The 25,773-nt window shown below is 48.0% G+C and overlaps 2 protein-coding genes across 4 annotated transcripts in view; both read right to left on the bottom strand.

Annotated features, from left to right (window-relative positions):
- Nucleotides 1-2,056: 2,056 nt before the first annotated feature.
- On the bottom strand, nt 2,057-8,294 carry TNFRSF6B (TNF receptor superfamily member 6b). Of its 2 annotated transcripts, none has more exons than XM_063172001.1 (5): nt 8,266-8,294; nt 7,542-7,618; nt 6,668-7,046; nt 4,391-4,585; nt 2,057-2,487 (listed from the first exon to the last, which is right to left on the bottom strand). In XM_063172001.1, the coding sequence occupies exons 2-5, from the start codon at nt 7,581-7,583 to the stop codon at nt 2,210-2,212; spliced, it is 894 nt and encodes a 297-aa protein (XP_063028071.1). In that variant the 5' UTR covers nt 7,584-7,618; nt 8,266-8,294; the 3' UTR covers nt 2,057-2,209. The 2 variants fall into 2 exon arrangements, with proteins under 2 accessions (XP_063028071.1, XP_063028072.1); XM_063172002.1 differs by lacking the exon at nt 8,266-8,294 and adding an exon at nt 8,052-8,081.
- Nucleotides 8,295-12,827: 4,533 nt separating this feature from the next.
- The window catches only part of RTEL1 (regulator of telomere elongation helicase 1), a 44,599-nt gene continuing 31,653 nt past the window's right edge, over nt 12,828-25,773 (bottom strand). Inside the window, exons 29-36 of one of the 2 annotated variants that reach the window (XM_063172422.1) lie at nt 25,409-25,616; nt 24,082-24,219; nt 23,281-23,397; nt 21,349-21,591; nt 19,776-19,946; nt 18,746-18,931; nt 18,151-18,254; nt 12,828-13,820 (exon numbers count right to left, since the gene is read on the bottom strand). In XM_063172422.1, coding sequence (XP_063028492.1) covers nt 13,746-13,820; nt 18,151-18,254; nt 18,746-18,931; nt 19,776-19,946; nt 21,349-21,591; nt 23,281-23,397; nt 24,082-24,219; nt 25,409-25,616 — 1,242 coding nt within the window. In that variant the 3' untranslated portion in view covers nt 12,828-13,745. The remainder of the gene's footprint in view (nt 13,821-18,150; nt 18,255-18,745; nt 18,932-19,775; nt 19,947-21,348; nt 21,592-23,280; nt 23,398-24,081; nt 24,220-25,408; nt 25,617-25,773) is intronic. The other variant, XM_063172423.1, reaches the window with a different exon arrangement.

The following is a 25,773-nucleotide window of genomic DNA, read 5'->3' as shown; positions in this document are numbered from 1 at the left end:
AGGCAGTTCCTGCACTCACAGCTCTCCATTCCTGTTCCCCTTGAGTCCAAGGGCTCCAAATGCTTTGTGCTGAGTCAGGATAACTGCAATGCAGCAGGCTGGGAATCCCTCAAGGAGCTGCAGCCAACGCCAGAGGCTCCGGCTGCTCCAGCCTTCAACCCATCAGCACGGGCTGTCCTGCCTTGCACTCTGCCTTGGAGCAAAGTGCTGCAGCTGAGCTCCAGTTCTCACTGTGCTCTGGTGGAAACCCTCCTCATGTCCTGTCCCAGCTGCTCTCAGACCCTGCAGAGACACTTGGCTCCTGCCAAGGGACTCAGAGAAAGTGATGCTCAGAGACTGAGCTGCATCCCACTGGGATAAAGCAGCTTGGGAGGGCAGAAATCAGAAATGGTAAAAACTGAGCATTGGAAAGGGGAGTTCTGGTCCCCTGTGAAGCTCCTTAGCAGGATTTCAAGGCCAGGCTTGGTGAAGCTTCAAGGAGATTGCCAGGACAGGGGATTCCCAGGGTCAGACCAGGCTCAATACAGAGGGGTGAGGGCTCCCCTCAGCTGCTTTTCAGCCATTTGCTTCTCTTCTTCCCTGGCTGAACCAACCCAGGACAATGCCAGGGTCACTGAGCTGCTTCATCCTCAGAGCCCAAAAATGGGGTGAGACATTGCAAGTTTGGGATCCCAGTTCAAGCCTGGGATCCTCAGTTCAAGCCTGTGGTGCCAGGCAGGTGGGAGCACACATCCAGGGACTCCCAAGCTCAGGAGCAGTGAAGAGGCAAGCACTGCTCCTTGAGATCATCCCCTGTCATCCAGACTGCCGTGGATTAACTTGTCACTGCAGCAGGGAAAGCCCGGGATGTGTCTGTGGGCAGTGAGGGGAGGGTAAAATTCCCTTCTTCCCCCTCAGCTTCCTGGCACAGAGGAAGTGCGGGAGCACTTCCAGGTAGCACTCGCTTCAGAGAGCTTTAAACTGGGGGAAAACATCATCTTCTGAACCACAAACTATTCCTGGCATCTGCTCCACAGGAAAAGAGCTGTAAAAAGTCAAACTCATTCACAGCATAAAATGTAGCTCTGCGTCATCATTGCTACAGGCTGGAAAATGCCGGAGGGGGTCAGTCTTGTTGACTTCCCTAAGCAACATCTGTTTATAAAAACCTCCTGCAGTCAGCAGAACTGTCCCAAGCCCAGCTCACTGAGCACACAGCCAGGTTTGGGGACAGAGCTGGGGCTCAGGGGGACATAGCTGGGCTGTGAGTCACCCTGGCCACAAATCCCAGTGCAAACTCTCTGCATCCTGCTGGCACACAGCCTCACCGTGGCTCAGGGCTGGGGCTGTGTGATCACAGAATCCCAGAATGGTTTGGGTTGGAAGGCATCTCCAAGATCACCTTGTTCCAATGCCCTGCCATGGGCAGAGATGCCAACATGTGGGGAAAACAGACAATATCCAGGGTCAGATATGATGGTCTGGGTCTCCCAGCACCACCTCCAGGTGAGACTTAGGAAAGGACTTGGGGGACAGAGAGGTGTATGATAAAATAACTTCTTTGGTTTCTTTCTTTAGAAAACATCTTTCATACATGGTATAAAAACAGGTAGTTAAGAAATAAATTTCAAACTAGCTGTACCACTGAGTTTGGGGCATCCTCCCCCTTCCTGTGCCTCAGCAGCAAACTCTCTTCTCAAACAAAAGCATGATAAAAATCACAAGCAAATCCTCCATGGGAAATACTGTTAAATGACTAAAACTCCCAACAAGCCCAAACTTACACAGTTTAAAACAAAGCCAAACCATTTTCTACAAAGGGAACCTTGTTCTTCCCCAGAAATAATGACCTTGGATGCAGGTTTTACTCATGATAAAATATTGATTCTTGCTGAGGGCTGGAAAATCCATGGCCAACACCTGCTGAGCTCCTAGGAGCTGCCCCAGCAGCTGGCAAGGGGGTGCTGCTGCTCACACATTCCATCCCATCCCATCCCATCCCATCCCATCCCATCCCATCCCATCCCATCCCATCCCATCCCATCCCATCCCATCCCATCCCATCCCATCCCATCCATCAGCAGTGACACAGCTGCCACAGCACGATGCCACTCCATCACTCATCTCTCATGCTGCTTTTCAAGTTATGTTTGGAAAGATGAATAAATTAACGAAGCCTCAGAAGATAAAAACCAAAACAAAGAGCACCCAAAAAGTCCAGTCCCTGCTCTCAGCGCCGCAGGAAGCGCTCACGGACTTTCTCCTCAATGGAGTGGAGCTTAACCATGCGCAGCGCGTCCAGCAGCTCCTTGGTGACTTCAGAGTCCTCCTCCTTCTTGTGGGTGAGGAAAGCCCGGATTTTCTCCTGGATGGCTGCCCTGGTCCATCCTGCCTGCTTCTTTGGGGAGCGCTCCAGGATCTGCTGCAGGCGCTTCAGCTTCTTGACGGGGATGTTCTGGTACACCACAAAGTCTATCATGGCCTGGTCGCAGTCGTCGTCATCTGCGGCTGGTGGGGGAAAACAGCCCGGGGTTAAAGGGACACGGGACAGCAGGGCACAGCCCTGCCAAGGCTCTCTGGGGGACATCTGCCCACAGGGCTGGTGAGTGCCCCAGGCCTGGAAGTGTTAAAGGCCAGGTTGGATGGGTGTTGGAACAACCTGGTCTAGTGGAAGGTTGCACTCCTATCAGTGATGCAACCTACACGGGGCAGTTGGAAAACAAAGTGTACAAGTTCTGTAGAAAGTCAATGTACCTATTCCATGCTCCTCCCCATCAGGGAATAGAGGAAAAGCCCAGACAAATCTGATGCAATTGCAGTGAGTATTTACACATTCTTTTTCCTGATAGTTTCTCTTTTCCCCTGCAGACTTGTAACCCTTTGTAACAGATTTGTCACAGGACCAGCCCTAAGCACAGCCCCAATCAGGGCACTGGGATGGGACAGATCCGGCCCTGGCTGCTGGAAGCTGCTGGAGTGCATCCAGCATCAGGAATGAAAACAGAACGAATTTTCAAGAGGTCAAGGCCAAAGGATTACTCAATCAGGGAGAGATTAGCCCAGAGACATGCCACTGCAGACTGGGAATGGTTTCACTGGTTTTAGTGGGGTGGGTTGAGCTCCACTGCTCCGGCTCTGCCTCCCCGGCAGGCTCGGCTTGATGATGAGCAGATCCCTGTGTGCCTCCTGAAGGAATCATAACAAACTGGAATTAAAAAAGCCTCCAGCTCCCATTGCTGGGGCCTCCTCCCTCTATAAATATCTGCAAAGGGCTGGTGCGGCTGCGGGGGCCGGTGCCTGACGCACGTGCTGCTGACACTGCTCTGACCCGGCCATGCCCACCCCGGGACTGCATCCCACTGCTGACGGAGATTTCCAGTCTCTGTGTCAGGATCACACTCCTGGCAGGGAGCTCATGGTGTGAGTCAGGCTTTGCAAGGAGAAATCTCCGTGCTGGTGGTGCCAGGAGAGTGTGGAAAAGTGAGAGCTGCCTGGGGCGGGGAGAAGCCTCCATGTTCCCTCACCACACAGGAAAATCCTTTAGAGGCACAGGATGTCCTGAGCTGGAAGGGACCCACAAGGTTCATTGAGTCCAAGTCCTGGCTCTGCACAGACCACCCAAAACCCCTACAACACCCCTGACAGCTTTGGCCATGACCACTTCCCTGGGGAGCCTGTTCCAGTGCCTGACCACCCTGTGGGTGGGTTTCATTAAAGCTTTTCTACCAAGCTTCATCCTGACAAAAGAATGACATTTTTTCACTCCAGAAAAACCTCCCCAGGATGCGATGAGGTCCCCATTGCTTTTCAGATTTTCAGGACATGGCAATGGATAATCTCATCCAGGCTCACTTTCCTGTTAAAGGTTGGACCAGATAAATTTTCCAAGTCCCTCCCACCTGAGCTCTTCTATGGCTTTATGACTGACACCACGTCTCCACTTTTACACCTGACGGGTTAAAATCCACCCCACACCAGCTCCAATGAACCTTGGGCTCTGCTCCACTCAACCTGCACAAGACCAGGCTGCCGTAAAAGTTTCCAGGAAACAGGTGCAGCCAGGGAAGGGAGTGCAGGATCTGTGCCAAGCTGTGCCTCAGCTGCCAAAATCCCCTGTTCCAGCACTCCCGGTTGTCCCTGGTAACATCCAGCAGGATTTCACTGTCAGCTCTTTGTTCTCACTGTGCAGTGACTGTTGCTTAAGCCCAGCACCCTGTCCTTGCTCTATGGGACTGACACTGGAAGGAGATGAAGGAAGACAGATTATTTCATCCATAAGTATTACTAATTATGGATCACTCCATGCTTTTACAAGCCATTTCACCTCATTTGCATCTAACTAGGAGAAAGTCATGAGGAAGTTTGCTCTCACCCTGGCAGCATCAGTCCTGGCACTGTGCCTGTGGCTCACCTGCTCCCTGTGTGCTGTTGCCTCCCCCAGGTCTGCAGGACGTGCACAGGGTGTCATGGTACCTGTTGCCCTTCACGTTGGTCACCTTCCCCTGCTGCTCACAGTTCTGGTGTGGCTGGCATGGGTTGGCGCTGGAGTTGGAGGAGAAGAAGCCATGGGGGCAGTCATGGCACTGGGTGTCCTCAAAGGGGGTACCTGTGCATGGGGACACAAGGGGACTGTCAGGTGACAGGCTGGCACAGGAGCAGAGGAGCAGCTGGGGATGATACCAGACACCATCTGAGCATGAGGGTGATGTTTTGCAAATGATCACTGCCAGCATTTCCCCTGGGAACTGTGTGTCCTCACACAGGGCAAACAGCAGCGCTGATGAATTGTCAGCAGCCCGCAGACATGAGAGGACAACAAGAGGACATCTCACTACGAAAGGGCCACGTCCCAGGCAGGAGCCAGCAGCCAGGCTGGTGCTGAGCTGCCAGACCAGCCCTGGCTCCCAGAGCCCTTCCCAGAGCAAGTGAAAGTAAAAGTCTGAGTGGAGGTGAAAGCTGAGCTGGCCTTGGCCACGCTGTCACTGCTGCCCTGGCTCCGGGCCAGCACCTCCCGTGTGTCACTGTGTCACAGGGCTGGTGCCACAGGGACAGGGCTGCACCGAGAGCATTCCCGCTCCCTGGGAGCAGAGGGAAGGGCCCTGGGGCAGGAGATTTCCCACTCCTTTCACAAATCAAGTTACAAGCAGTTTCTATGCTGTTGCCACCGCCTTTAGGCTTTCCCGCCTTTCAGGTCCCTTCCAACCCAGACCATCCAAAAGGCCCCGCCAAAACCCCCAACATCTGAGCCACTATTTACAAATGGGAAATCCCAAAGAAGTTTGGTTGCCCAGGGGGATTGCACAAGGATCAAAGCCCTCATGCAACCCAAACAGCAGCAAACTCTGCCTACAGCCCCCAGGGCACCTTCCCCACCCAGTACCAGCTCTGGCAGGGCCAGGGCTCTGCCCCCCACACTGGACATTCAGTCCTTGCTGTGGTGTTCAGGCAGCTGGGCTGGGCAGCAACCCTACCCACACAAGAAGCCATTTGCAAAAAATAAAAAATAATAATAATAAAAAAAACCAAAAAACCAGCTTCTCTTCAAATACCCAGCTTGCTTGCATGGCTCCTCAGTCCTAAAGCCAAGCCTCCAGACAACTTTCATGTTTGATTTCAAAGTGCTTCTCTGTAATGCCTGGAGATCTTCCCCCTTTGCTGTATTACTGCATTTTGTCATGTCCTATAGAAAATTAGACCCCAAATCTCAATCATAAACATCAGCGGAAGGCAACAGATATTTTCCCTGTGGCTGGTGAGCCTGGAGCTCTTCCATGCCACACCTGGAAGGACTTCAAAAGACTCCATGCTTCAAAAGCCTCCCTACTTCAAAATGTGCAGCAAGATGCTGCTGGGTTTGCTGGTGCTGCCCACCCTGGTTTGCCATCCCCTGCTGTGGTTTCCAGGCAGAGCCTGGTCCTCACTGGTGAGTTTCCACACATTTGGAGCCATTAAAGGACCAGAGAAATCTGTACAGGGGAAACAACAGTAGAATAAATCCCCTAAAATACCTTGGGACTTAGATCACACAAGGAGATGGAGTCTCAGACTCAGGAGTCAAAACAAAGCTGGTTTTGTGGATTTGTGACCTGGCTATGTGTCCACTGTGTGTCTTCAACACAGCCTCTCCAAAGTGCTCATTGAAAAACCACAAAACCAGCCCCAGAGCTACACACATTCCTCAGCCCAGGTCTTACATCATCAGCCACCTTCTTCAGCCCAGATAATCATCATTCCCAGCTCCCGGGCTGCCTGTGCAAGGAGCAGGGAGCTGATGAATGCTCGGGAGCAGCTTGGACCGTTCCCCCTGCCTGTGGCACAGGGCCAGGGGCTGCTCCAGGGATGGCCAAGTCACAGCCTGGCTCTGCCTGCTGCGGCAGGTGAGGCCGGGAGCTGGGACTGACACATCCCGTCGGAGTGCGCTGCTGGGGATTTCAAAAGATCTCAAATTGATAGCTGCGGAAAAACCCAACCAAATTCCTCCATGGAAAAGAAGCAGGAACAGCTGGCAGGGACGGCACTGTGCCAGCAGCAGAGCTGAAAGGGAGCCGGTCAGGCTATGGGCAAGCACTGGCTGCTGCATTTGGCTGCTGCGTTTGGCTGCTGTATTTATCCTTGATTTTTATCTCCCGCGGAGATTTTGGGGCGTGACAGGCGCCGTGTGAGGATGAGCAGCGCTCGCGTTACTTACCCGGCCTCAGAGCCCCGGTGCCGGGCGGGCACTCGGAGTGGCGGATGCACAGCTCCATGTTGGAGTAGTAGCCCTGCTGGCACTGGCAGGCGCGGTTGTGCGTGGCATTGCACTGCTGCACCTCCACCTGCTTCTCCCCGCAGATCACGTTGCAGTAGCGGCACTTCTCCAGGTAGTTCCAGTACTGAGTGTAGTGCAAATCCGGGCAGGGCTGGCACAGCGTGGCTCTGTCCCTGGAGCAGTGCTGAGCCACGAAGGTCCCCGGCGGGCACTGCTGGCAAGTGATCCTCTCGCCCGTCGCAGCATCCTTCCACTGGTACGTGGGCTGCGCATCGCAGGCGAGCTCAGCCAGCAAAAGGAGGAGAGGGGGGAGCATCCACTACGGCAAAGACAGCGCAAAGAGCCCTGAGCTCATCCTCGGGCAGAGGCGGGAGCAGCAAACGCGGCTGGCTGCTGTTACAGAACTTGTTATTGTTGTAGAGACAAGGAATTGTTCTCCCTCCCTATGCCGTTCCCAGCCCAAGCACCAGGTGCTGCCCTCCTTTGCCATGCCAGGTGACAGAGCATCCTTCCCAAACCCGTTTGTGATGCATTCAGAGCCCAATTTCCCTCGCTCAGAACTTGGAGCAGCTCCAGCACATTCCTCTCTTTCACCCCGGTCAGTTCCCCACCATTGCAGGAAGAGACACCTTTGCAACCCAAGAAGAAGAAGGGAAGTTTTCCAGACTAGCAGATACAAAGCATGCTCCCTAGGACCTTTAACACCTTTCGGAAACGCAGATGCTCAGGATAGAACTGAATGCCAGAGCTTGTTGACCCTCCCTTTCCTTTCCAAAGCCCACGTGCCCAACCTGACAAGCAGAAGGTCCCTTACCTTGGACAGATGCCTCAAACTGGGCACATGGCAGGATGGCATCGCACCGAGGGCTTCCGAGCGCCGGGATCACAAACCTGGAGGGACAGAGAGGGCTCTCAGAGGCTGCTGCTGCCTGCGCCGAAGCTGCTCTCTGTGGCGGCAGGCTCAATCCGACCGGCCAGCGTAAAAACAGACAGAGATGGGGAAGGGCCGGTAGGTAAAGGCTGATAGGGAAGGGCTGTTGGGAAAGAATGGGTTTCCTCGCCTGCTCTCTTCCCAGTCAGCCCTTCCTCGGAGGGAGCTGCCGGCTCTCCCCAGCGCAGGGACGGGGCAGAGCCTTTTAGCGGCTGCGGGCCAGAGGCTCTGGGCACCCCCGCACCCACGCAGAGCCAGACACGTGGGACGGAAACCACCCCCAGCCCACCGCACCGAGAGGGAGCAACAGCTGGTGGGCAAGCAGCCTAGGTCTCCCTTTCCTCCCCAATCCCATCCCATCCCATCCCATCCCTGGGGACCGGCTCCGCTTACCGCAACTCCGCCTCGCCCCTCCGCTCCGCGCCGCTCCCCGCGGCCGGCAGCGCCTTTATAGACCGGCCCCTGGGAAAGACCCCTCTCGGGCAAGGGGAGGTGACAGCGCCGCTCCATCCCGCTCCCCCCCCGGTCCGTCCCGGCCCCGAGCCCTTCCCGGTTCCCCGCGGCGGCGGTACCGGCTCCGCCTTCCCGTCCCGGTTCCCTCCCTCACCCGAGCGCCGCTTTCGCTCTCGTTTCTGCTCTTGCCTCTGAAAGTGAGGCTTTCAGAGCAATGAAGTTCGTGTACCTGTGTGGAGGAAGGAGGAGAGTGGCACTGGCACAGTTTTTCAAACCTCTCTAAGTTTTACAGGGGGTTGGTGAGAACTCGTTTTCTGGCAAGGGGAAAGGCAGGGAAATTCCCCTGCGAATGTTCTGTTGCCCGGCTGGAAGCGCCAAAGAACTTCCCAGTAAGAGCAGCTGCCTCCCGCGGGGAGTTCGCCCCGTCAAAGGCAGCCCCGAGGGGCCGCTCCTGGCTCCGGTTCCGGGCACTGAAACCGGCGCTGTGGGAAGCATCGCTCGGTTCTGCCCCGGGCCCCGGGACCAGACCCATCCCGCTCCTCCTGCGAGGGCACCGACCCTGCCAAAACAGCCCCGATCGCCCGTGCTTGGGCACTGCGTTCCTAAAGCCGGCCCCGAACTTCAAACCTCTCCTTCCAGGTGCGCCGAGGGTGACACCACCTCCAGCTGTAACACCAAACACGGGCACCTTTTGTGGCACAACATCCAGCACCACCTCCAGCTGTAACACCAAACACGGGCACCTTTTGTGGCACAACATCCAGCACCACCTCCAGCTCTAACACCAAACACGGGCACCTTTTGTGGCACAACATCCAGCAGCTGAGGAGGTCAGCATTTAAATCCCTTACAGGTGACAGTACCCCAAGTCTTGGAGCCCAAGGACTCAAATGAAAACTGAACTCAGCCTTGCAGGTACAGCCTTGGCAGAACATGTGTTCCAGTGTCTGCTTCAAGACACGAGACTCCTGCGCTTTGTCCTGCTCTGTCTTGCCAGATTCCCTCTGAACAGACATTGCTGAACAGTGAAAATCAGAGCAAATGATCAAAAAGCAAATGCAAGTCTCTGCAAAGATGAGGGAACCACAGCGAGGACCTGAGAGGGTGTAGAGGTTTTGCTCCTCAGGAGTCAGCAGCCGGCTCCTCCTGCAGATCACTGCAGAGAATGAACAATTCTGCATCTGCCTTCTGCCTCTCTCACCCAGCTCTCAGCCACTGGGGCTGCAGATGGAGAATCTCATGGGCTTTACTCTGAACACTCTTGAAGTTCAGACCTACAGGAGCTAAACACATGATTCACCAAGAAAATCAAGCCCAGTTCTCCACCACCCAGAAAGAGAAGGAAACCGCAATGGTCAGAAAGAATCCAAAGCTCCTTCCAGTAAGGTCAGTTTCTACCCACCTTGGTTAAAGAAAATCCTCTGACTCCAACAGGAGCCAAGGAGGGTCAGTACCACAGTCCAGCAGCAGGATCTGGGCTGTGTTTATTTGCACTTTACACAGAACAGGCGATGGGCTGATTTACACAGGCCACTCTGAAGTGGTTTTTTGTTTTACTGCTTGTTTATCTGGATCCCCTGTAGCTGTCCAAAGTAATCCTGATGGTTTGTTACTCATTTTGACATAATCCCTGAGCCAAGGACTGCCGGGATTTCGCTTTGTCAGTGTGCATCAGCTCAGTAATTAATCAGCTAATCTCCCAGCCCTGCCCTGGCACAGAGGCACAGCCCCTGGATGTTTTTTTGGATGAAACCACTAAACTGGATCCAATAGAGAGCCCTGCTCTGGGCCCACCCAGCTGGGGAGTTTCAGTGGGATCCCTCTGCCTGAGGCTTGACCACCCAGGAGCCGCAGAGCGTTTCCTCCTCCGCAGGCAGAAACACAATTTCAGTTTTCTGTGGATTTCACACGGAACTCACAAGGTGTATGGAACAATAGCAGGTGGGTACACTCTGAATGGCACTGCTGGCAGTCCCTGTGTCCCAGCTGTGCCCTGCTGGGATGGACACAATGCACTGGGAAACTCCTCACTCCTCGCTGCACTGCGATGCCTTATCAGCAATTACTTTTGTTGTGAGTTTGATAATGAAAAAAATGTGTCAGATGGATGCTCCTAGAGAGGAAAACACCACATTAATGGGACAGAAAGGGCTTCCCCAGACAACTTCCCCACACTCCAACAGTCTGGCGGAGCAATGACCTTTGATTAATCTTTTTCTGTCTGTTCTTCTGTTGGTCCAACAAACCTCCCAGAATGGGTTTATGGGTCACTGCCTGATACCAGAAAGCAGCAACACAACTCACTACTGACTTTGATTAGTGGAGGTAGCATGGAAATGGAATTCAGCATCCTTTTGCCGTGGCTCTTCCTTCACTTTTCCATACAGGGCATCGTTTCACACTCCAGCACCACCTTCTGAAACTACTCTTGCAAAATAAAGTTTCTTCTTATACTCAGAGAAAATTCTGTTAAGCAAAGAAATCCCTTGCCCCCTCAGTAACCACTTTGCCAGCCAGAGACAGGGCTCATCTATTTCCTGATGAAACATTTTGCTTTGCTGATTTTGATCTCTTTTGTGAGTCCTCTCAGTTTTTTGGCGGGAGAAGAAACCAGCAGGAAAGGTTTGTTCAATGACACACTACAACGTTCCAGGTCTAGTCATAGCACTGCAAGGCAAGGGCAATCAAAAAGTTAGTATCTACTTCCTTCATGATCTGTAAGCCATGTGTCATTTGCTTCTGAAAATCAGCAAGGAGTGTCCAGGATAGGTTTTTGTCCCCCCAGCCAATAAATAATTTGCATAAATTCCAATAAGCACCTAAAGCAATACAGATTTTTCTGTAAGTTTTCTCACTTTCTGTTCTTTATAATTAATTAACTGCCCCTGTCTCTCCTTCCTGTAAATTCAACAAATTCATTTCCAGATGACAGAACAGTTCTGACTGCTGGGGACCTTCTTCTTCAAGGTCTCATGGGATCACAGCAGGGTTTGGGTTGAGAGGGACCCAAAGCTCGTCCAGTTCTCCCATCTCCAGGACCCATTAGCATCCCTCAGTCCTGCCCCAGCCACCAACAGCAGGGATTGATTCCCAGATCCACTGCAGTGCAACTCCCAGTGCACCAGAAACCAGCACCAAACCCACCCCAAACCAAAGCCATGTGCACTGGGACACTGGTGGGACACTGGTGGGACACTGGAGTGTTTCAGAGCTTGTCTGGAGGGCTCAGCTGGTGAAGGGCAGTGACTGCAAAGCTCTTCAGCAATGCAATCCCTCTGCTGAAGGGTAAGAGATGAAGAAATGGAGTTCCCTGGTCAAAGGAATGGAATGTCCTGGGTGACAGGGGAGAAAAACCCTCAGCAAGTTTTTCCCTCTGTGTAAGAAGGACAAGGAGCTGCTGGAGAGGATCCAGCAGGGGCCACAGAGATGATGAAGGGCCTGGAGCATCTCTGATGAGGAGACACAGCTGGGCCTGGTTAGCCTGGAGAAGGCTCAGAGGGGATCTCATCAATGCACATAAATATCTCCAAGGGGTGCCAGACTCTTTTTATGGTGCCCAGCAACAAGGAGCAACAGCCATAAACTAAAACTCAAGGATTTTCACCTCAACATGGAGAAGAGCTTTCCATGGAGGTGGCAGAGCACTGGAACAGCTGCTCAGGGAGGGTGTGTGGAGTCTCCTTCCCTGGATATTCCAAACCCACCTGGATGCATCCCCTTGTCCCCTGCTCCAGGGGGGCTGGACTGGGTGATCCCCAGAGGTCCCTCCCAACCCCAACCATTCTGTGACTCTCTTGAAGGCTCTGAGATGTTCTCAGCATTGCTCCTCTGTCTCAGAACAGAGCATCCCCAGGCTGGACCAGTCTTCAGACCAAAACAACTCCAGGAAAAGGCACAGCTTTAAAACTACTTCAGCTGACAGGGGGGAAAAGCAGCATCATCATATTTGTCCCTGCCAACCCCTATCCAAGTGTGGGGGGTGATTCAGCCCCACAACACCTCTCAAGCATTTCCTTCTCTCTTGCCGGGTCTGGCGGCATTTTGGCAGCTCGGGGCAGACAATTCCCAGCGGCGGCGTCACCGCCCCGAGCACGCTCAGGGCTGGGCTGTGGTTTCCCTCCAGCGGCACAGGCAGGCAGCTGCAGCTCCCTGGGACAGACCTGCGGGCACCGAGCTACCCCCAAAAAATGACATTTTACTGCCCGCTGCCCCCAGCTTCACTCCAAATATTCTTCTGTTCATTTCTACATCACACCTGTATTTATATAACACTTTCCTGTCATTTCCCCCACTTACATTTGAAACATCCAGGACTTTATCTGATTTATTTATTCCTGTTTTGCTGCACTGAATAGATACCTGGCTTAGAAGGTAATATTCATCCACAAAGTTAAACAAGACAGAATATGATAGCCCACAGCTACCTCAATTCCTGCCAAAGCCTTTGTTAATTGTCAATGAAGTACAAAAGTTTCCATTTCACTGCCAGCAACTCTGAGATTTGAAGAGACACTGGGTTTGAATTATATAACCAGGAGAAATTGGAAACTTTGTTAAAATGCAGCTCACATTTCAATTTTATTAAGAATAACATTTTATTAACATAAAATTTTCCAAATTCCATTGATGTGAAAAGTATCTACAGAGTACAGCCTTTCCACTTGCTCCTACCAGGGCCATTAAGACTCAAAAGCCAATGTTTTTATAGCTGGTGGGTTTTTTTGTTTTTTTTTTTTTTTTAATTCCTGGTTTTTTAATCCAAACAAATCAAATTTAGACAAAATAGTTTTATTTTACAGTCTAATTGACAGCAGCTACAGAAGATTTAAAATTGATACAGTTATACCACTTATATCCACTACTCACAGAGAGTGGAAATATTAAAGATTTGTTTTTAACCCATCTAACCTGATTAATTTAAAAGTTTTAAAACACTGAGATCCTTCTACTTGGAAAGCAAATCAGGTAACACAGGCACATGGAAATACCAGCACTGAGTGAAGAATAAAGCCTCCTTAGAAGCATATTCCAAAAAAATCCCACCATGGATGATGGAATCAGGTTAGGATGTTGGGATGCACAACAGGTGAGACGGAGTTTCTGCTCACCATCCACCAGTGGAATTTGTCTGTGAAAAATGATCCTTTCAGTATCTTCTGCTACTGGAGGCAATGGCTGCTGCCAAAGCCAAGGAGTGAATGTGAATCACCTCTTCCAGGAACACCAGTGGGGTAGGGGTGGGTGGCCTGGCACCCTCAGCCAGCTCAGTTCCACTGTAGGAGCATTCCTGGGGTATTTCCATGATCTGGTGTTACCTGAAGGAGCCATAAAATGACAGCAGCCTCCAGGATATAAAATTTCAGCCTAAGAGCGGCCACAGGAGAATTCAGGGAATAAAATAAGTAAAAAATTAACTTTCTTAGCTCTAACAGAGGACAATGTTCTGCTTTGTCTCCTGCAGTGAGACCTTTCAGAACTGACCACCTTTGCTGGAAAATGCTCAGCTCATAATGCAGAGCCAAGGATCACAGGGATTTAAAGGAGCCTCCATCCTGCTCCTGCTCAGCAAGAGCCAGAGCACAGCCACTGCCTTCTGCTGGCACCAAGGGCCTCCTGCCCCTGCTGGGGCTGCCATCAGGACCAGAAGAACACTTGGGTCAATCGCTGCCTCTTCACATCACTGCGGCACTCGGGGCACTTCTTCACCACCTGCAGAAACCAACAGACAAAACACACAGGGAATGGATTTGTTGTGGAGGAAATGCCACAGATGGAGGGACTTTTCATGTGGGCAAATAGTGACAGGATAAGGGGCAATGGTTTTAAACTGAAACAGGGAAGCATTAGATTAAATTTTAGGAAGAAATTCTGTACTCGGAGGGTGCTGAGAGGCCCTGGCACAGCTTTCCCACAGAATGTGAGGCTGCCCCAGCCCTGGAAGTGTTCAGGGCCAGGCTGGATGGGGCTTGGAGCAGCCTGGTCTAAGGAAGGTGTCCCTGCCCATGGCAGATCAGCTTTAATGTCCCTTCCAACCCAAACCACTCTGATATTAAATATCTGTAGCACATTTTGGCCAATATGAACTACAAGCCACAGCAGCCATTTGTCAGTCCCTGAGCTGGCATCTGCTGTTTGCAACCTCCCTGTTACCACAGAGTGAATTATTTCCTTGGTAGGAATAAAAAGGAGAGGAGGCTTTGTGGCACCATGCAAAGTGGCACCAGAATTTACAGCACTTGCCCCAGCTATGACACGTCTGGGGGACTGAAATACAGGAACGAGGAAATGTGGGGCTGCAAGAGCTCTTGTGAAGTACAGCTGCACCTGCGGGTAAAATCCTGTCAACTGCCTGAGTTCCCTGAATTCCTGCTTCCTCTTTGCACAGATAACAAGGAAATGTCTTCCTGACATCCTGGACATGGATGACACACATGGACATTGCCAAGAGTTTTGTAGGGGAACCAAGTACATTTATTTCTTCATAGCACCCCACACCTTCCTCATTAGCAGCGTGAGACATGAAGACACATGAGGCATCATTTCTTCACTCAGGTTTCAGTTTGCTTCTTCACTAATCATCAATTTTAAAGTAATTTGACTTGCAGATGAATCCAAACTGCTCTTCTCATAGCTTGCAAATTACTGGTAAAACTGAACTGGTCTCTTTATTTCAAAAGGGAGATAGCAAATTGGTTTTCTTTTAAAAAATTTTTTTTGGGAGAAGATTGCCAGTTCAGGAGGCCTAAAAAGATGGGCAGCTACATCAGTGGCACTGCACAGCCTTCCCTGAAGTGTGGAAATTCCTCATTAGAACCATAGAGTGGTTTGGGCTGGAAGGGACATTAAAGCTCATCCAGTTCCAAACCCCTGCCATGGGCAGGGACACTTTCCACTCAATCAGGTTGGATGCCAAGCCCTGTCCAGCCTGACCTTGGACACTTGCAGGGATCCAGGGGCAGCCACAGCTTCTCTGGGTACCCTGTGCCAGGGCCTCACAGGGAAGAATTTCTTGCCAATATCCCATCTAACCTCTGGCAGTGGGGAGCCATTGCAAGAAAAGGAGCAGACTGCAGAGCAGGCTCAGGCAGTAGGATTTTGGTTCAGGTGACATTAACTGAAATATCAAAAATTGAAGGGCAGAGGAAAGGTCATTTTATCTCGCAATAGCCAGTGCTTTACCAAAGGCAATTTTAAGTGTAAAATTTAATTGTGAAACCTTTGATTATTTCCCCATATTATAGATAGTCCAAATGAAAATAACTCAGTCTTCTTGGAAGACCCACATGAATAAATGCATTTAAACACCTGGAAGCAGCAACAGAGCCTCTGGAAGGGAAAACCACACAAGCATATCCTGGTCCAGTCTCTGCAAAGCTTCCCCTAACACACTGAATCACCCAACACGCTCCAGCACTAATCCCCCTAATCCCCCTCTAGCTGCAGGGAATTCCATCTGCTCTGGAAAAGCACCTCCAAAAGCTTCTAAAAGCTTCCAAAATTGTTCAGCACCTCTCCCCACCAGTGTTTTGCTAAAATAACAGATTGGACAAGATGTCAATTTGCAAACCCCGTGCTGTGAATGATGCTCTGAGTCACTTCCTCGGTGGGACAATATGCACCAAAGGGCTTTTGAGCTGAAAAAACAGTGAGTAAGTTATTAGGAAAGAAAAACAGTTCTAAATGCAGCCCTGTCAGAGTGACAAAGCCCAGTCCCATCTGATGAGAGCTCAGAGCTGGGACAAGGTTGCTCATTTCCTGCTGGTAAGGGTACCCCTGTCCCAAACACATGGATGGGGTTGACTGTCCAGCCTCACCGGGCATGAGTGGGGATGGATGTGGTGGGACACGGCTCCTCTGGGATTGCTTTCAGAGAAACACAGGATCAGCTTCCTGTTTGCAATCCTGTGTTTGCCTCTCAGCTGCATGACCAGCACAGCTCTGCCCCATCACTGGAGAGGCATCTCTGCATCAGCACAAGTCACATCCTAAACTACAAGGGGGGAAGGGAGGTTTGGACAACAGCAGGCATTTCCCCATGGAAAGGGAAGTAAAGCACTGGAACAGGCTGCACAGGGAAGTGCTGGAATCATCATCCCTGGAGTGTTCAAAACCCATGTGGCTATGGCACCTCAGGATGTGGTCTAAGGTGAACACCCTGGTGGTGCTGGGTTGATGGTCTTTAAGGTCTCTTCCAACATAAATGATTCTATGACTGTATTTGATTTTTCATTAACCAAACAACACCTGAATCACATCATGAGCCACTTAACACTCCTGTACACTGAGAACATTAATCACTACAGGTGTGTGAGTAAGATTAATCAGGTAAGTGGCAGATATCAAAATAATTAATAATAAGATTATTCAGTAAGTAGCAAATATGGAAATCATTATTAGCAAATGACCCATGACTCATTTCCTCAAACATGGAAATTGGCTGCATGGGATATCTAAATAGAAGAGCAAGAACACTCCAGTTGGAAGGAACCTACAGTGCTCCTACAGTCCAAGTGCCTGACCTCTTTAAGGGCTGTACAGAAGTTATGGCACTGTAATGTTAAAGGGCATTGGAGCCTCTCTAGGAAGCCTCTTCCAGTGCTTGACCAACCTCTTGGAATAGAAATGTCTCCTGATATTCAGTCTGAACCTCACCAATAAAAGCTTTGGACAGCTCCCATGAATCCTGACATTAAATCCCAAGGAGAAGAGCTCAGCACCTCCCTGTGTCCCCTCCTCAGGAGGGGCTTTGGACAAGGACCTGGGGTGACAGGACAAGGGGGAGGAGCCTTAAAAGAGAGCAGGGTTAGAGGGGATATTGGGAAGAAACTCTTTCCTGTGAGGGTGGTGAGGTGCTGGCACAGGGTGCCCAGAGAAGCTGTGGCTGCCCCATCCCTGGAAGTGTCCAAGGCCAGGCTGGAGGGGGCTTTGACCAACCTGGGACAGTGGCAGGGTCCCTGCTCATTGCAGGGGGTTGGAATGAGATGAGATTTAATGTCCCTTCCAATCCTGATCTTGTGCTTATTCCATACTCCTCTTGGACCAACTCTGTCTTGGCTGCTATATTTTATTTGGATGTCAGTCCAATGTTTTCTATGCTCACCTTACAATTCAATGTCTTCCCAAGAAAAATATCTTTCCCTGGAACTTGGAATAACAGATGATTTTGTACTTGCTTATAGATTGACAAGCTGAAGAAGTTTCTTTTCCTTCTGTACTGTTTTTGGATATTCCTGAGCTCCACTGATCAGCAGCTTTCTCACCACATATGAATGTTTTTAGAAACCCCTAAACTCTTGCATTATTCTGGTTTTGAAAGTATTTTAACATCTGGCTGCTGAATTAAATTCTGGTAAGATGCTCCCAAACCCAGGCACCCTGGGACCAGCTACATCTTACCTAAAGAATTTCAATTTACTCAGCTGGGAAAACCAAGAGACTGGAGGTATTTGAGCAGGAATTTAGAATCACAGATTCACAGACTTGTTTGGCTGGGAAAGACCCAAAAGGTCACAGAGTCCAATGGCTGGCCCAGCACTGCTAAGTTTACCTCTTAACTATGCCACCAAGTACCACATCTACACATCACAAATCCGTCCAAGAATGGTGACTCAACCACTTTCCTGGGCAGCCTGTTCCTTGTTTGCCTCATTCTCATAACAGAGCTTTACAATAGGATTTTGATGGGGAAAATATTGAAACTGAGAAAAAAAAATAAAATAAACATTAAAATATAAAAAAAAATGAAGTGTTTTTAAAGTTGACTCCACAACTTGTTGCCTTTGTAGTTTTAGACCAGAAAACATGTGGAGGCAGCTCGGAAAGATGTCAAAGTGTAAAACCCCAGCTTAGGGCACAGATTTGCCTCCAATCATAGCAAACCATGGGAAACAATGGATCAAGTGGTAAATCTTCCATTGGCATTTGACTGTTCTTCCTGGAAACAGAAGAATTCTGATTCCAGGCTTGTTCACATCATTCTCCTGAAAAGCACAAAATTCCCCGGCAGTTTTGGGAAAACCAAACCAATAAACAGGAGAACCTTTAAGAACTGCTTCCAGCACGTTTTGCAGCAAGTGAAGTCACAAAATGGGCATTTAAAAGGCACATCATCCTCGGATTTGCAGTTAGAGCAGTGGAACCTTCCTGGAACAGAGGGGAGGGTGAGGAGAGAGAAAGAGAGGGAGGAAATGACTAAATTCCTGTAATCACCTGAGAAATTCTCATGTATCCACACTTCCAGTGCAGTCCAGAAAACAATGACCATGAGTGCAATGAACTAGCTCAACAGTGCCCTGCCACATTATTTCTTTCAAGTGATCTCACAGTCTCTTGATGCTTCAGATCCCAGTAGGAACTCGGGTTACATCCTTCCTTTACAAGGAAGTTGTCAAGAAAAAATCCCTAAAGTTCTCAGGAAACTACTAAAGCATTGTGATGAAGACAATGAAGAACTTTGAGAGCACATGCAAGGTACAGAAAGTAAAGATTCTCCTCAGCAAACCACACCAATCACACTGCACCTGAGCAAATACAGGCAGGAACCAGTGGTTTCATACACCATCAGTCTCATTTCTGCAATTTATCTTTATTCCCAGGAATCAGAAAATTACATCCCAACTCCCTCCTGTACCTACCACACTCTGGTTCCATCTCTAGGGGAAAGATGGGCACAACTCCAGAGTCTGTGGGTGCTCTCACAGTATTGGTTTCTTTGGACACTTTAGTCTTTGGCAACTCAAGTTCACTTTTCTGGCTGAAGCAGAAGGAGGAAATCTTACTCTGAATTTTTTCTGGTGCCCCACTCTTAGGAGGGGCTGCATCTGGGGAGAAAAAGAGAAAACCAGTGTATGAACCTGTATCATGGAAAACAAAGTCAACAGTAAATTCACTCTGTTGTCATTGTATAAGAAGAAAAACAAATTTAAAGAACTAGTTTTTATGCCATAGTGCTTGGCAACAGATGTTTTTGATGGATACTAACCCATGCAATATTACTGAAAGAGACTCTTTATATTGAAATAGTTCTATGGCACTTCTTCCTACAGAATGGGCCTTGATCCACTCCTGCTCCCATCCCACTTAAATGTAAAAATTCTGCCTTCACCCTTAACACACTTCACAGTTTAAACATGGCAGAACTACAACTAGTTTCTTTCTTATTCCCTTGCACTTCCCCATCTCATGTTATCTTTTATCTTATTCCTGTTTGAGTGTGGTTTTCTTAACCCAGTGCAGAGATAACCAATGACTGATTCTCCTTGACAGATCTCAGGCAGGGAGGCCCTAGCCCAGGAGAGGGACTTTTCACAGGGGTGGGGAGTGGTAGAACAAGGGCAAATGGCCTTAAACTAAAGGAGAGCAGGTTTAGATTAGAGATTAGGGGGAAATTCCTCTTTGTGAGGGTGGTGAGGCCCTGGCACAGGGTGCCCACAGAAGCTGTGGCTGCTCCATTCCTGGAAGTGTTCATGGCCAGGTTGGACAAGGCTCAGAGCAACCTGGTCTATGGAAGGTGTCCCTGCCCAAGGCAGGGGGTGGAACTGAATGAGGTTTAAGGTCTTTTCCAACTCAATTCAGCCTGTGATTCCATGATTGTGAGGCTGTTGAGCCTTACCCATCATAATAATAAGTAAGATTCTAAACTTGTTACAACTGCTCATTCCCTACCTTGTATGTGGCTGATTCCTTTTGTGCAGCTCTCCAAGCTCTGGGGTTTCCCTTCACTTTGCTCCAACTGTTGCAATTGCTTCTCTCCATCACCACAGACCATTCCAGTCAAACCCTTGCACAGCTCTCTGAACTGCTCCTTGTGGTGAGGACGCACGAACATGTAAAACCCTGGCCAAAAGAAAATACAGACAAGTGCATAGGAAAATCAGTGCCTGACCATGGAAAACTCCTTGCTTTGGAGGGGAGAAATTCTTTGGAAGCTGAATAACATCAGTCAGATTCCTCGGAGTATATTCAGCTTGGTGAAACATTTGATGCTTTTGTGATTTTTGTAATTACGGGGCTTTCCTTGCCAGAAGGCAGATGAGTATTTAGTATTGAAAATAATCCCAATTTGTCTTGAAATTCTTCCACTCTGTACAGCTCAGAATAAACACCCACCCCAGCACTTCACCTGAGAAGTGATCTAAGAACACAATATCCAGAGAGACGCTCAGGAAGAAAATTTCTTGTTACTGTTTGGTTGACAAGGATTCACAACACATGTACAGAAATTCTGAAAAACCCCGATTATGACTTACTGCCAAAGACAATTCTATCACAAGGTCTTCTGAGGTCAAAACATTTGTTCAATAGAGACAGTGACTCTGAAAGAGTGCTCAGGGGGAGGTTATGACTCACACAGATAATTTTCTTCCACTCTCCACTTTGCCAAGACTAATCTAATTTAACAGTTACCTAACACACCAGGATAAGCGTATTCTCTCACAACTTGCAGACTATGGTACCTATTCAAGGCCAGTGGAATATTTATTGTTATCTGCTAAAGATAACAAACCAAATTTCATCAGCATTTCCCAGCATACACTGAATGCATCATTTCCAGCAGAAGAGTCACCTCAGACACTTGGGAGAAGGTGGAACTGAGGCGTCACATCACACAACATATCACCATTGAGGCAGTCAGGATCAGCATACAATGCCTCTTCTTCTTCCAAACAATTAGGTCCAATTTCAAATTTTAAAAACCTGTAGCTCCCTAAACTCTTCCATCACTAAACCCATGAAAGGAAAATAAAACAAAACAAACCACTTCTGACAAAATAAATTATATCACAGCTCCAGAAATATTTTCAACTGAAGCTCTGTAGAATAGTATATCAAAAGCCTAACTGCTTATCCTGGAACCTGAAAGTGATCTAAGAACTTAGCACCAGTACAGCAATCACTGGTCATGGGAATAAAATTAGGTCAGTTCAATAGTCAGCATTGTCCTTTCTAAAGAGCAATTGTAGTAATTGAGGAGACAAAACAGGTGAGATGAAGGTTAGGACTGGAATTACTGAGGTGTTGTGTAAAATTTTTAATGGTCAATTTCTACCTGAGCAGACAGAGATAACATTTCATAACCTTGATATGTTCTGCTCTCTGAATGGCATTCACTGAACCCACTGCTCCAGCTGCTCTGCTGATCTGGGTAGTTAAACCAAAAGGTGAGACCTCACGTGAGACCACAGCACCCACATTTTCCTTTCAAATAAATAAGAGTGATTTTTAAAAAACCCCTTACTTTGTAGGAGGTGAAAGTCCTGTGGCCTCTCGGTGGTGAGGGCTGCTATCACCGACACCATGGCATCGTAATTATCCGTCTTCTTGTAAGCCAGCAGAGCCTCATAGAACTGGCTGTAGCTGCTTTTGTCCAAAGCCCTCTGCACATCACTGAGATAGGCAGTCCTGAGGGCCTGGTGATGCTCTCTCCTGGAGCCTGGAGCCTTTTCAGCCTCTTTCCTTGGAGCTGCACTGGCATTCTGCCCTGGGGGACAAAGAACGCGTGAGAAGGCTTGAGGAACAAACAGGTCACTCCATCACATCCACTTCTCACATTTGGAGGGAACTCCTGAACTATTTCAAAGTGGTGAAGCCAACCCCACCTGCCCAGCATGGCCACACCTGCTCCTGGAAATGGCAGCAGAGCAAAATTATTCTGGGGATCACTTTTAGCATCTTCTGGAGCTCCTTGATCGTTTTGAATGGAGAAATGTGTCAGAAGGTCACTAGGGAATGAGGTTAAACAGGTGGGTAAACCAACTCTGCTGGCCTGAAATAGGTAGTTTTAAAGTTCAGATTTCTCACTCCTCAATAATAAAGGCAGACAAGGGGTGGGGTGTGTGTTTCCTAACAGGAAAACTATGTCCAAAAATACTATCTGACCTGAAACAACACTCAAGAGATCACAAGAGCCAGGTAGGAGGTCTGCAAAAGATAGAAGCAGCTTGGAACATTCTGCTAAATGCCAAGTGAACTTTATCTACTGTATAATTCTCTGATTTCTGGTATGTTTTAGAGAAAAAAGTTCTGGTTTGCATATCATAGGCATGCAAATATGGATAAAGGATATGATAAGAAATTTATTTAAATTAACCTGCCATATATTTTGGTATCTGGATCTTTAAAAGTCCTTTATTGGATAATAAAGATAATTAGGTTTCAAAACACAGGCTTCATTCAATTTGGTGGAAGTGAAAAAATTGAGTGTGCATTTTATAAGCAGTATTTATTGCATATCCCAGAGGTTTCTTATATTTCCAGAGAAGCATTCTCTTCTTAAGGAGGCATAGAAATAACATATCCATTTACTCCTATTATTTTCTCAATTACTTTTTGTGGAAACAAGTTTCTGTGAAACCATTCTAATGATTTCAGTACAAGATAATTACTAAAGATTTTGCTTTATTCAAATATCCTCAAAATAGAAAAGAAAATGGAAAAACAAATAAAAAGAAACAGTATAGCTTCACACATTAGAAGTATTTGAAGCCTTCCAGGAAACTGGCTTGTTTTTTTAAAGAAAGGATTAGCATTTGACTATTCTTTGTCCTCTACAGAAAGACTTCTAAGCTGTCCAATGATCCTATTCATTTCCTTGTGAGAAACACAAAAAATTCCCAGCTGTTCTCAGGAAAACCCATAATTAAATAAATGAGCCCACGAGCTTGAAGGTAAATACTGGACAGAGTGAGATTAGAGGGATGCACACAGAGATTACACTTAGTACTCTCTGTTTCTGCAGAAAAAGCCAGGCTGTCCACAGAGGGAGTGTACACATTACACCAAGAACAAAATGAAACAGTTTCTACATACCTGAATTCACACTGACGTAATCTTAACTCACACTCCTTACCCGGCTCCCTTTCATGGACCCTGGACAAACAGGAAGCCCAGCAGACCTGTGCTCAACCCCCACTTTTCCCAGCTCAGCCTCTAGTACAAGTGTCTGGCTTCAGCTGGTTTCTTTCACATGCAGCTTAATTTAATTTATTGACTTTTGTGTTTTGTTTTGCACAATCCTTGCTGAAAATTCTGAATTATCATCCCTCCCATCTACGGAGGGGGAGCCACTGTGCTAGGCAAGCATAAAGAACATTGATTTGCCCCAGGAGAATTTCCAGTCAGTGATGAAATAAAACACAATAGACTGGATTTCATTAAACATGGAGGGTACCTGCACTATTCAGTCCTGTTGTCAAGTGGGATCCTCCTTGGTTCAGGTGGAGCCCAGGGTTCAGCTGAGCACACGAGGCCTTGGAGAATGTACTTTTCTGCTGGCTCTGTTTTTCTTCTGTTAAACGAAACCAGTCCATTAACAGTGAATTTAGGGAAGAATGAACATGGAATAGTGCACTTCAATGCATTCCATCCTGTGCTGAAAACATCTGAGCAACCCACAGAAGCTGTGGCTGCCCCATGCCTGGAATTGTCCAAGGCCAGGCTGGATGGGGCTTGGAGCAGCCTGGGATAGTGGAAGGTGTCCCTGCCCATGGCAGGGGTGGAACTGGATGAGTTTTAAAGTCCCTTTCAACCCAAACCAGGCTGGGATTCCACACAGATTTATTTCTCTGATGATGAGCTAACACCCCATTTTTTCAGAATTTTACTGCTCCAGGATTTCATAGATTTGACAAGTTCTGTGAGGACACAATCACCCTCTATTCACAATTCTGCTGGCACTATGTGGGCAGCAAAGAAGTCACACAGCAGGTTGTTTAATTCCCCAGAGTAAATGATTTTAGCAGATCAGTAAAATCCCCTTTTGAAACAAAATTACATTATTATCAACTGCAGTAACCAATGCTCAGGCATCTGCACAGCTCAAGGGAAGGCAACAAGATCATGGAGAGCAGAGACTTAGCTCAGTATTGATTAAATTGAACTTCCTTGCATTTCCACATCTCACATCCTGCTCTATGGCTGGGTGAACAAGGATATTTCTCCTTCAAATGCTAGAACTGAACCAAGCTCTCACCCATTCTCTTGGCCAGGATCTCCCTCTCCTCCCGTGGGAGGCTGTGCTCAGGTTTGTAGCCACAGCCCAATCCAGTCAGATTGCAGCACGCTTCATCAAACTGCTTTTTATGCTGGGGTCGAACAAACTGGTAAAAATCTTGCATCAGAGAGAGGGAAAAGGGGGGAAAAAGAAAGGAAAAAAAATCAATCCACAACAGGCAATAAATGTTACCGAAAGCCACAAGAGTGGAAGTTCAAGGTTAGATAAAAAGGTGCAACTAAATAAATTAAAATATAAATGTATAAATGCTTTCATCTAATATTTATACAATAAACACACAAATTACACAAACGTCAGCTATCATGCAAACATTGAGCAATATATTATCACTAAAATGAGGTAAAACCTCATTTTTTCAAGGTAGATATAAAGTAACTCACCTCTCAGTGAAACAGCCCTTGAGGTGCCTCAGAAACCATGAGATCCAAGTAACTGCTAGGCTGATACTTTAAATAACTGATGAACTGCTAACTTTACATCCCATGGTACTTACTCACCACAAAATGCTGGCCAGCCAGAACCCTAAACATTAAAACAACTTTAGGTTTCAGGTGCCTGACAGTTTCCAAAACTAGATTTAGACCTTGATTTGATGATCAAATATTTTCTTATTTATGTAGATCATAGCAAACTGGGAAACCAAGTGACTGAGCTTCCCATTCTTTAACCTTAGAATTTCCCTGAAACTATAAATAAATGCATAACGATGCATTTATTATTTCAGTTCATGGAAAAGTCACAGAAAAATCTATGCTTTTGTTCACAAGCTGAGAGGGAAAGGAAAAATTACACAGAAAATAGAAGAAATCTTGGTGGGAATTCAGTTCCTACCAGTACAATTGTTAAAAGGCAATAAAAAAACCTGCCAATGCAGTAAGTATCCACATTTGTCCAGATCCTTTGTTTTATACTCACAATTATCTAACAGAAAATTTCTCTATATTCTATTTACTGCTTTAGCACCAAACTCTTATGAATGCATCTCTCCAACTCACACAATCACAGTCTTGATCTCCAAACTACCAGGAATAAGTCACTGTACTTTTAGACAAGGCTTAAAATAACACAAACTTCCATGGAATATGATTTCTTCAAATCATATGAGCTAACACATGATGATCAGACTGATGAAAATCTTCTGTTTTATCTGGGAATATAAAGTGATGAATCATCTTAATTGAGTTGTACTTCACATCTAAAACATTTCTGAAGTACTCAAGCCTGTTTAAAAGATAAAAGTCACGTCTACAAATACACCAGGGATGCACAAACACTCCGAAAGTACCTCGCAGCAAGACGTGCTTCTTTTCATCCTCTACAAAGAGGGAGCTCATCTGGGACAGCATGGCATGGAAGTCATCTGTCTTCTTGTACTGCTGCAGAGCCTTGGAGAAGAGCTCATAGTTCTGCTGGCTCAGGGTGTCCTTCACTGTGGTGATGTAAAACGTGGCCCGCGCCTTCTTGGGCTCTGCCGTCTCCGCTCTGCGCTCCTGCTGCAAGGCAGGGAACGCCCCTCATTAGTCAAAAGCAGCACATGAGGGATTAATTTCAGGTGGAGCAATTTAGTTTACAATGCCAACAGCACACAGGATAACGAAAGGGATTATAGAACAGCTGTGCTTGGAAAAGTCCTCTGAAGTCACCCAGTCC

The sequence above is a fragment of the Melospiza melodia genome, chromosome 19, assembly GCF_035770615.1.
Source record: "Melospiza melodia melodia isolate bMelMel2 chromosome 19, bMelMel2.pri, whole genome shotgun sequence".
Taxonomy (NCBI): Eukaryota; Metazoa; Chordata; class Aves; order Passeriformes; family Passerellidae; genus Melospiza; species Melospiza melodia.
Note: the sequence above shows the minus strand (reverse complement) of the source record. Positions and strands in the feature narration are given on the sequence as shown.